Raw genomic sequence first — 12,522 nt, forward strand, 5'->3', positions numbered from 1 at the left:
CCAAGCAAAAAATAAACTTTCCTATCCACATTCCTAAGTACATTAAATCCATGTTAATGATGTCCAGAGTACACATTTAGTATATGGAGGATTAGGGGGTTCCATTGGATAAATTGTGCAGTTTTGCATATATTCTTTTTTATTTGGGTGTCTGATCAATGTATAAATATCTGCATATTTCTTTTCTTTTTAATATGAAATCACTTTTCAAACTTTGAAATTAGGTAAAAATTTCAATCTTTCTGCCTGTATTTCCTTCCCTTCTTCATATTACACACGGTGAACCGTACACCTTCTCCATATTATATATTATCATTTCAAAGCTTAGGAAATGAAATTTCAAGCTCAACAGATATATCGATATTCATTTTTGAGGACTTCTTGTTGGTTTTGGTGTGGCAGGTCACATATGTAAAAAATAATCAAATTCATACATTTACTAGTAGTCAATAGATGATAAAATAACTTCCACTGCACCTTTAGAATTCAAATTCTTTGCCTTAATAACCATTAGCAAGCTTTATCCAGGCATTGAAAAAGACAGATTTTCTTAGGTACGAAGCATTTATACATCTTTTTAAAGGCACTATTGTTATTATTAGAACCAGAACGAAACCTTTCACAGTTTGTCATTGTGTTTTATATTCTCTGGCACAAGCTCTTGTGCTAACATCCCATCATTGTGATCAATAATTGTCAGGGACAATCATTTCTCCTTTGACAGGTATCCGACAGCGAAACGCACGCTTTTAAGATTCTTAATTACGTGCTGTTGGTGTTCAGCCCTTACTGCCTCTCGTCCGGCATCCTCAGTCTGATGCAGAACCAGGCTCTGGCAGACATCTATCTAGCCTTTGGGGTGGATGATGGTGTCTTTGAGGACCCCTACCACATCCTCAAGTGGCACTATGTTGCCCTGGCTGCAGAAGGTGCCCTGGCTTTCCTGGTCGTGCTGCTCATCGATGGCTTCAGGAATAGCAGTTGCAGCAGGTGAGTTTATTTTTTTTCTGTTTTTGTTAAGTCTTATTTGAACTTGACAACACAGCTCTCCATCTCATGTTGCCAAGCTGGTATGACAATGTACATGCAAAAAACTGTTCATCAAGGTTAGTTAGTCATAGAGGCATTGTTGAGAAAGATGGGGTGAAAGGTCATCGAGTGGTCAAAAGGTCAAGTTTTTGTTCAAATTATGGGGCGTTGCAAGAAACTTGTGATCAATTGCAAGTCTATTTTTGTTCCCAAAATCAAGCATATGTCGTGTAATTGATAGAAAATTTGCGATCGATTGCTAATCTCCCTAAAACAGGGAGTGTAATCTGATTTGCTTAGATTAAAAGTGATCAATCAATAGTAAAATTGCAATATTTGAGATTGATTGCAAGTATTTTCTTGCAACACCCCCTTTGTCTCATTTCATTATCTCTGTATCAATTATAATTACCCTTGGTACATAAGATCTTTGGGTAATACCACATGTGTGTTGTTGATGTTGTTGGGGTCAAAGGTCATCTAGGGTCAGAAGGTCAAGGTTTGTTCAAAGTGCTGTAATTTCTTTATTTTTGTATCAGTTGCCTGGACCCTGATGTTGATGGCCAAGCCGATTGCCATGACAATGAAGACGTGTTGGCTGAGAAGGAGAAGGTGCTTACAGGAGGAAGTAAAGGAGATGTCTTGGTTCTACAGGAGCTCAGAAAGGTAGGTCCTACACAGGCACGGATTAGAGGGAATAGTCTTCACAGGCCGTCTATTGTGCAAAGCTAATATGGCCCCTTTAAAGAGGTTCATGTATTGTGTTCAACCTGATGATATGAAAATAATGTTAGTGATGATGATGTTTAATAGCTATGATGATGATGATGATGATGATGGTGGCAGTGATGATAGTGCTTTTTCTATTTGAGTCGATCATAATGCAAGTTCTGTGGTGGATAAAACATTCAACATGTCATTTTCATGAAATGCTCTGCTCGAGAGCATCTCATCATTATTTGTTGCCTGACAACTTGTTGATTTGATAACTTTCCTTGATATTGATTGGCTGAGATCCACATTCTTTAGCAACTCAGATGAAATATACTTTGTCGGATGAATTTCCCCTGATAATGAATTTGATTAAGATCGACTTTCTTTTCCCCTCAGGTGTATCGCGGACCTGGCAAGCAGCGAATCGTAGCTGTCAACGACCTCTATTTGGGAGTATCTAAAGGCGAGGTAGGCTTCTTATAATTGTAATCATTACTAATGCTGTTCTCTCATTTCCTGTCTACCTCTACATGAAAAAAATGTTTAGATATTCTGCAATTCCACCCTAATGTACAACGCAGGGTTATGGATTTAGAAAATTGAATTTGTTACACATAAGAAATTCATATGTGATGAGATATTCCACAAAATGTAATTTAGAGGTTTGAGTTTGTAACATACACAAGCATTTCTTCTGTAGTTTACGTGATATTGATTCTGGAAAATGTCATTTTCTCAGGAAAGTGACAATAGTTTTACCTGTATATGTAGTATATCACTTCATCAATAAATCATTGAAAATGGGAGTTTGATATAGAATTGATGTACTCTTTCTTTGTTGTTTGCCTTCAGTGCTTTGGGTTGTTGGGTGTCAATGGAGCTGGAAAGACGTCAACTTTCCGTATGATTGTTGAAGACTTGTCACCAACTCAAGGCAGTATCAAAAAGAGAGCTCAAAGGTAGGTTTCACTACTTCTCTCTACCTATATGATTTTCAATTGAATAAAAAAAAGCCCATTAACAATCCTCATTTTTTAAAGTCAGATGAGGAACACAAACAAAGGTACCTAACCTGTCACATTTAAGGTATTTAAATAATTGCAAAATAGATAAGTTTTGCTTTGGACATTTATGATTTAAGGAATAATATAAAAATGATATTGATAATGACAATGAAAAATGCATATGCCACTTGATCTAGCTGTGGGATCTTTACCTTTACCTTCATCACAGATAGACTTTAGAACCTTTTCTGTGTCTTAAAGCATTAGCTATTGCCCCCAAAGAATACTATAAACCAATAAACCACTACATTCGACGAATGATTTTTTTCTCAGTGAAGTCATCATTGATTCAAAATGCATGTGCCAAGATGTTGACTTTTTGTTTAGTTAGCTAGGGACTGATTGCATCTTACTCTATACTCTTATCATGGATTGACATTTTAGAACCTAATATCTGATTCTCTCTTTAGGTATTGCCATGTTTATCTTCCTCAGTGAAGTAATGGTTGATTTAAATTGCATAGGCCATACTCTGTGACTCCTCTACAAGAATTAACCTGGTAGTTTTTGCACTGTGTTTTATACCTTTTTCACAGTTAGTGTATAACCTAATATCTGTCTTTTTAAATATAAATACCACTTGTGGTAACGATCTCAAAATAAGTTTGAATAGAATCCAATGAAATAACCACCCAAGTGTTTGTATGTATGAATTAAAAACATGTGCCAAATAGCTCAGGAAGAAAATGCGTAATTTGCTGAGAAATAGCAAAGTTACCACAGAATTTCATCAAATGTCGGGTGTCCCACTTATGCAAAAACAATGCGTCTTGCACCCGTTACGGTCAAAATGATATGGAAACTATATCTTCATGGACTTATTACCCTATTGAAGGGACTCATTATGGGATTTAATCGCATTGCATGAAAAAAGGGACTTCCTCCATTTCAAATACCTTACATTGTTTTTGTTGCTATGGATACCTGGATGAACAGTGTGGTTGGAGGTGACTTATTATGTTCATTTGGTGTAGTATTTTCTTTGCGTTTTGTTGCTATGGTTACATTTTTTGGTTATATATTTACTTGGTAATAATGTAGTCCAGATGGTTACTAGGAATTATGCAACAAAACTTGAAGGAACAAGCACCCAAAATACCCAAGCATAATCAATTTACATTTTCATGTCAAAAGCCAGGTATCTCATCAAATTTCAAAATGAATAAAGAAAAAATACGAAAGAACTTGAAAAACGACAAAACCCACTCCAACGTTGTAAATACAGGTTCTGCTTTGTATGCTGCAGCCCACAGGCCTTTATTTCTCTCTCCGTTATCGAACTGGTAAACATATTACACATTTATCGTATTGCCGATGCTATTCCAGACGCATTATACCGTATCAACAATGATGAAGTAATGAACATCTTATTATTCCCAATGATACTCTTTCTTGCATTCATCCCATTAAAAAAAATAATAAAGGCATGCAGAACATCTAATGTTCGATTCAATATTCTGTTATTTTTTTCTTTTATGAGAAAATTAAAACTGTTAGTATAGACAATCAAACAATCGATCTAATCCCCTTTGTCAAAATACCTTTCACCCATACAAAATCATATCAGTTATTGACATTGCACCTACCAAAACAGTATTGCGCAATCTGGACGCTTGATGACGTCATGATCTGAATCCTGCCCATAGACTCGCGTGTTAACGGCAGAATTTGTGGTGCCGAGGGGTACATACATATACTACTACTACCTATATGCTTTTCTGTGTTAGTGATCATCAGGATTATCGATTCTTGAGCTAAGATTTCAAGATTTTACATCAATAAGTTTACATTATAATGTACCAGATTTATATGTATGATAATATTTTGACAATTAACCTTGATTTAAAAGACTTTCTCATGAAATTATTGTTTGCTGCAATGACTGTCTTTTACCTTTAACTGCTTTATTTTTCTTTTTAAGCATTGGCTACTGCCCGCAAGAGAATGCCATGTACCCCCAGCTCACTGGAGAAGAGCTCCTCTATTGCTATGCTAGGATGAAGGGCATCAACAGCTCTGGCATAGGCACGGTAAATCGAATGCCCTTTTTCCTCAAATTAAAGGGGTACATAGAGTTCACCATGGTGTTCATTTGGTTTTATTATAGGCAGAAAAAATCGATAAAAATATTGGTGAAGTTTTGATAGAAATCCATCAAAGAATTTTTAAGTAAGTTATCAATTTTTTTCTAAATTTTGTAATTTTTGACTTCAAGTCCGAGCAGATCTCATATATTTAATTCATGTAATATAATTCAATAAATTCCAGTTATTTTAATTATGGTACATGATGAATAGGAATATTGTTTGCATAGAATGAATGAAATATACACACAAATACTCATGCTTTTAAGAATTTTTAGTTTTATAAAATGATGATGTAAGTATCGTATTTTGTTCATTAATTTACATTACCCAATTTTTTTGCAAATCTAAGGTCATTACTTTTGTTCATTGTTGTAATTGTATTTATGTATTTTTGACCTGTATGTGAAAAATGGAAAGAAAATAAAGGAAAAATAAAATAAATCTAATCTAATAGTGGGTCTGTTGATATATCCCCCACACAAATAAATTGATTTTTGAAATAAATGTATATCTGTACACTCCTTAGCGTTGTGGCGTGCGCCTGTAATCCAAGCTGTGGGGAATTTACAAATTGATTGCAGAGGTTCGAGGTTCGAGCCCTGGTCACGTCTTTCGGATGGTGACGTTAAGGGTCGGTCCCAGACGTAAATAATAATTTCTGATTGATACACAACTGACAAAAACTCAAACACACACACCTGTATTTAACACCATTATCACCTTTTTTTTATTTAAGGCAATCAATGAGGTTTGTGAGGAACTGGGAATGGAGCGATTCCTGAGGAGGCGTATCTCTACTTACAGCGGAGGGATGAAGAGGTGTTTAGCTGTGGCCGTTGCACTGTTAGGCAAACCAGAACTTATTCTCATGGTGAGTGTATGGCGATCCTCTTTCCTAGGCAAATATACATGTATATATTGTTATAAAGTTTTGGTAATAATACAAGAATGATGATCATGAAAGCAGTGATAGTGAACTTATGATGATGTTAATAAGCAGAAACACGTCAGTGATCATAGCAGTCTAGGCTCAGAGCTATCTAACCACTGCAATGAATTCCAAGACTTTATCCCAATAGAACTGAGCTATTTTGACATATATCCCTGCAGTAAGGAGATGTGGAAACTATAACTTTATATTACATACATGTACCACATAACCATAAAATTATTGAACATATTATCAAGCACAGGATAGGGGCTATTACAGATTTTTGAGATTCAGGTTTATTTCGGTTTGTTATTTAACTTTTAGATGTTAAAATAGCCGAGACTGATATAATAGAGAAGAGTTACAAAGTAAAAATGACTGTATAGTGAGATACATGTAAGTGCATAGAGCTACATGTAAATAGTGAAATAATGATAATAGTGAATTATTCAATATCAAATTCAAATTGTTCAATATACATGTCCATGATATAGACATAAGATGATTGGTCATCAGTGAATGATCATAGGCTTTGGGGAAACTGATTGAAGCGTATTGATCCTAATCAACTTTTTTTCATTTGTTTTATTTTTTGTTATGCACAGTAGAATATATAACTGTAGTACATGTAGATGCACAATATACATGTAAAAGGTACTTTTATTATTATTATTACTAATATAATTATTATTGTTATTATTACTATTATTGTTATTATTATTAGTAGTAGTAGTAGTAGTATTGTTATTATTATTATTATCATTATTATTACTATCATTGTCATTATAATACTTATAATTATTATTATTATTGTTATTATCATTGTTATTATGATTATTATTATTATTGTTATCATCATCATTATTATTATTACTATTATTTTTGTTAATATTATTATTATTATTATTATTTTAATTTTCATTATTATTACCATTATTCATTATTATTATCATTGCTATTATTATTTTCATTATTTTTCTTCTTCATATTATTATTATTATTATTTTCATTGTTATTATTATTATTGTTATTATTATCATAATTGTTATTAAATCAAAGGATGAACCCACTACCGGAATGGATCCAATCACCAAACAGCGAGTCTTGACGAGTATTGTCAACGTGGTTCGGGATAACCGCTCAGTCATCCTTACTTCCCATAGGTATGTTATTTATGACCAGCCACCCCAAAACCATCATTGAATAGACCAAGGGCCCATCTTTAGAAAGCGTTGTGATTGATCCGATCAATCGCAACTATAGAAAGCCAGCAAAGTCAACATATAAAATGCATGATTGTTCACAAAATTGTTAGATATGAATCTATGTCCATAAATTCATTGATTTCTTGACTATTTGGTGTGTTCTCCTTTGTTTATAAAGGACATTTTGCAAATTTCCTGTAGAAAGAATTATGAAACTGATGGATTTCCATAGAGTTACAATTGATTGCGTCAATCGTTGATGGGCCCCTAGCTGATTTCTCTAATTCTCTGAAGCTGTCACTGTTTTTTTTTCTGCATTCCGAATATTGTTGATCACTTTTGACAAGTTGCATGTCAATATTGGTTTATGATGTACTTCTCAAGCTCAATGAAATTCTCAAAATGCATTTTGGGTGATCAATCGTTGCATTACTAACTTACAATTGTTACATTTCACCAACATTTTCCATCTGACAAAGTTGCCAGGGGGGTGTTTCACAAAGATTTAAGTGTGACTTAGAGTTGCACTTAAATGTCTAGTTGCATGCAGTATAAAAGGCATGACAGCATTGGTCAGACCATGCCAAGAGGATGCTCACTACTGCGTATTGATCAATAAGATTGCGCGTTGCATATCATGTATGCGTCGACATTAAAGTGCGACCTAAGTCATACTTAAATCTTAAACGTTCCTTGATTCTTATTTGCCAGTAATCATTGTTGCTGTAGTCACTGTTGGTAAAACAGTTCTTGTGGGATAGACTATCCAACAAATCCTTTGAATTCATGACTTGCTCCCCCTTAAAACTAGGGTTAGACCGGAACCAAATCAGCTACAAATTCATCCGAATACACGTATTCGTGTGGTTTCAGAAGTTTTCTGTTCTCACTCTGTGAATGCAAGAAATTTCGGGAGAGATTCAGGAACAATCAAATCAGTCCGAATTTATTTTAGAGAATTCAATTTTTGTGTAACCCTATATAGCTTATGCAAAACATGTTTTATGGATCTTCTAAGTCATATTTCTTGTAAGTCAAACAGATACACGTATCTGGTGTTTTAGTAAATTCAACTTAGGGTGACATTACGGACCGAATTCACAAAGGTGGTTTCGAAAACCCACGGTTGAATCCATGGTTTATGCAGATTTCCTGTCTAAATTGCGTTTAATTTAGTGTGTATCGGGTACGCGTATAAAAAATTCCAATGTGATACACGCTTTTGTCACAGTGCACCAAATTGATGCCTGTTGATGTGGTTATCCATGCTATTTTATTCACGAGTCCACTCTCCAAACAGTGGACTCATGAATAAAATAGCCGCGTATCTGACCATGGTAACAGGCGTCAATTTGGCGCATTGTGACAAACCGCGCATCAGCATTGGACAGTTTTTATAAACGTGCCTGATACGCGCTACATAAATTAAGCGCAATTTACATAGGAATTCTGCATAAACCATGGATTCAACCATGGGATTTCAAAACCAAGTTTGTGAAGTATTGAAGAGTATACTGTACTTCATCAGCTGTGTCCATGTCATTGAGCGCATGTGGTGCATGTTTTTTTTTTACAGTATGGAGGAATGTGAAGCTGTTTGTACCAGACTTGCCATAATGGTTAACGGCCAGTTTTGTTGCCTTGGAAGTCCTCAGCATGTGAAGAATCGTCATGGCAACGGTTACTCCTTGGTGGTGCGAGGGCAGAAAACTGCAAAGACGGACATGAGCCTCATTACTGAGTTTGTGCACAGGAGCTTTCCGGGGGCTGAACTGAAGGTATGGTACAATGATGATATGCCTCGCGGCGGTAGTGGTGTTGGGAGAGGCCTGGGGGTGACACTAGACCATATTGCTTCACACATGCACAACCACAGATTTTACAAAGCCTCCCTTAACAAGTTTTATCCATTGGTCAAATCCATACCCTTTTCAAGTATTTTTGCATGTTTTTATGACAAATTTGCCCCTAATTATGCATAATCCGTACAAGCATAGTGTTATACTCTTCAACCATACCCTTTTTGCAAGTTTTTAGCCTTTTTGATGCCCTAAATGCGTCACGGGCATGACTTAACCATGATCAGCGAACAGTACCGTTTTTATTATTGTTGCCCATGTATGATGCTTGTCGTAGCTGTCTTATAGTAGCATTGATGACAAGGATGTCATTTTTGCCAATGATCTGATTACTACCAACGATATTTATACGGATGGAAATTTAACAAAAATACAAAAATGACATTAGACTACATGTATAGTTCAGTTTGTGGTAGCAGTGTCGATGTTAGAGGTTTGATGGTGCTGATGATGATACTGCTGCTGATGGTGATGATGATGCTGCAGATGATGATTATAATGAACATGATGCTGGTGGTGATGATGATGATGGTGAAGGAGATCAGTATGCTCTTGGATATGATCATGACGATGGAGATGGTGATATTGATAATCGTAATGGTTATAAAGGTTGTGATTGCAGTATTTCAAAGTCATGGTGATGGAGATGATTAAGATGACATTGTCATTGGGAATGATTGTGAAGAAGATAAGAATATATCAGTGATGGCACGTTGGGTTAGCAGACACTCAAACAACTGCTTGCCACTTCATCTTGCAGGAGCATCACCACAATGTGGTACGCTTCCAGTTGCCTCCCCACAACATTTCCGTGGCTACAATCTTTGGTGTCATGGAGAGGGAAAAGTCTTCCCTCAGTCTCGAAGATTACTCGGTCTCGCAAACAACTCTTGATGAGGTAGTGTATCAGTTTCTTATTTCCTGAGTTGAAGTGAAAAGCTTTCTTACCATCTATCATGATGTTACAGGAGAATATGAAATATGATATAGATATATGTGACTAGCGGTGCCAAAATCAACGATAAATCACTTGGGTTGGTTCTCGAGTCATTTGGTCTTCAAAAAGCAAGAATTAAGAAATTAGCTTCTGTAAAAGAATAATTCTTCTCCATACTATCAAAATATATCAGGTTGTTAGGATGAATAGAAAACTGGATGTAAATAGATTTTTGACACAAAGTTTAGCAGACATCTTGGAATCAATCGTAGAAAAACGTTCTACGATCATTGCTAAGTTTTGTGTTACAGGCCCCAGGTCTTGAACCTTGATCCTCTGCATCAGCTGAAACTTCCCCTCATGCATGTAACTTGGATTACAGGCGCACGCCACAGCACCCATTTTATTGTAGAGTGCTAAGTGACTTCTGATAAAGTAAATGAAAGGGGCTATATAAGCAAGTTATTTATTGCTATTTCTAATGTTACTATTATTAATTGTAATTATTATCAACATCATCATGATTATTATTGAGGGGAAGTAGTCTGTACAAATATTATCATTATTATTGTTATTATATATGTAGTATCATTGTCAATAATGATAATAACAACGCGCCTCGGAATAGAATACTTCTAGATAGATGGCGCTATATAAATGCCTATTATTATTATTATTATCATTTTTGTTTTTGTTATTATGATTATAACTAATATAATATTTATCATAACAATCATAAGTATAATAGTAATTATAATAATTATCATTATCAGTATCATTATCAGCGTCATTATGTTGCCTTGTTTCAGGTTTTTGTCAACTTTGCCAAGAGGCAAACTGATGGATTAGAAGACGAGACCTCCTCTACCACCAGTGCCCAAGAGGTCAGTGTCATCAACAGGGCCTTTGAACCCGATCAGGATCTTCAAGTGGATGTTTTCCCGAAGAATAACAAGTCAATTGGCACACAGTTCTGATCTAAAAGAAATCAAACACACCAGACACTTACAGCTGTGAATTGAAGTTTGTTGTCTCCGGCTGATGGGTTTTATAATAAAGCCATTCGGCTTTTTCCGAGGAACACCAAGTCGACTGGCAAACAGTTTTGATTAAACCCCCAAAATCAGACCCTTTTCATTCGTGCATTAATTTGAAGTTTGTTGCCTCTGCTCCATGGTGTTTCATGAATTCATTCATGACTTACACATTCACAAGTTGTTTTACTAGTTCAATTTTTTTTGTGATCAACAAAGATGAAATGTCATAGAATCCATATAAAACTTTTGACAATTAATAAACATTCCATTCATGTGCTTGTTAATTAACAATAATTACATTCCACCAAGATAATTTTACGTAACAGTTGGGAGTGAAACTGCTCGAGAATCTGATAGCACACCAATAGGGTCGCCAGTCTTGGATGGGTTCATCTCTTTGCAGTGGCCAAGGTACATATATATTCCCTGAAAAAATCTTCTTCACTATATGAACCTTACAGTATCTGTTAAACAGTTTAAACAACTTTTAAAATCATTAAAGTTTCATTTTTAATATTTGCATGTAATTCCCAAGAAATTAAGTGTGGTTGTTAAAATTGTTCAACAACTACTATTAGGTTCATATTGCAAACAGAATTTACAGCATTTTTACTGTGTATCATCAAAATTAAAGGGGCATTGCCAGCGTGTTTTGAGGTTTGCCAATGTTGGCAAATAATGGGATTTACAACATTGTATGTATTGTAGGAATTTAAATTTTTATTGAATTTGTGGAAGTGAAATTCTACATGTATTTATGAAAACCTACTGTTTTCATTTGTGAAATCCAATTTAAGCTGTACTATGAAATATTTTATTTTTAATGATTTTATTCTAATGAAATATGCAAGTTATAGCAATATAGATCTTGAATAATTATCTTTTTATTGAATTCTCCTACATATTGCTAAAGTCAAATACAGTTCATGTTCAGGACTTAGATATCAGTGAGCTTGGCATTGACTAGGAAAAAAAGTACACCATTATGAACACCCTTGATCATTCTTTAATACCTCGGTATAACTTTACAAAAGTGTAGAAGGAAAGTAGGCTTCTAGATTGTTTCTACAAAGCATTATTATTAGGAATAATCACAGAAAAACAGAAATAACACAGTTGTTTTGACAATCAACATCCTAGTCCTACTGTTAGGCGAACCACAGTGACTTTGCATACTGTAGGTACTAATGTTTAGCAACTAGGAGGAGAGAAGAATTGCTAAAGGGACTTTAGTAATAGTTTTTACTTATTGATACAATGATACTCATGAGACAAAAGTTCCAGGGTTTCCTCTTGAAACATTAACATATTTTAGTATCCACTTGGCAGACGCTTTCTGCAATGTTCAGAATTTATCAAAAATGCCTGTCAATTCACAGTGGACATATTAAAGGTCATTGTCAAAAGTTGGTGAACCGGGAGAGCACATCGTCTTAAGATTCGGACCGGACCAAAAACTGCAAATATGTCGTTTGTCCAGAGTCCTGGGGACCGTTTCATCAACATTTTTGTCGGACAAGTTGTCAGATCTGACATCTTTCCTTGATTCTGGTTGGCTGAGAGGCACTGTTACTATAGTAACTGTCGGATAAAATGGGACTTGTCGGATAAAACGTCTGACAAGTCCTTTCATGAAACGCTCCCCAGGACGACACTGCT

The 12,522-nt window shown here is 35.2% G+C and overlaps 1 protein-coding gene across 1 annotated transcript in view; it reads left to right on the plus strand.

The window, feature by feature from the left end:
• The window catches only part of LOC121431427, a 140,732-nt gene extending 128,428 nt beyond the window's left edge, over positions 1-12,304 (plus strand). The window contains exons 103-112 of the mRNA XM_041628996.1: positions 725-990; positions 1,569-1,695; positions 2,140-2,211; positions 2,596-2,702; positions 4,729-4,837; positions 5,631-5,765; positions 6,885-6,988; positions 8,607-8,808; positions 9,650-9,787; positions 10,636-12,304. Of these exons, the coding sequence (XP_041484930.1) occupies positions 725-990; positions 1,569-1,695; positions 2,140-2,211; positions 2,596-2,702; positions 4,729-4,837; positions 5,631-5,765; positions 6,885-6,988; positions 8,607-8,808; positions 9,650-9,787; positions 10,636-10,803 (1,428 nt within the window). The 3' untranslated portion in view covers positions 10,804-12,304. The remainder of the gene's footprint in view (positions 1-724; positions 991-1,568; positions 1,696-2,139; positions 2,212-2,595; positions 2,703-4,728; positions 4,838-5,630; positions 5,766-6,884; positions 6,989-8,606; positions 8,809-9,649; positions 9,788-10,635) is intronic.
• Positions 12,305-12,522: the final 218 nt, after the last annotated feature.

This window comes from Lytechinus variegatus, chromosome 17 (genome assembly GCF_018143015.1).
Source record: "Lytechinus variegatus isolate NC3 chromosome 17, Lvar_3.0, whole genome shotgun sequence".
NCBI classification, from domain to species: Eukaryota; Metazoa; Echinodermata; class Echinoidea; order Temnopleuroida; family Toxopneustidae; genus Lytechinus; species Lytechinus variegatus.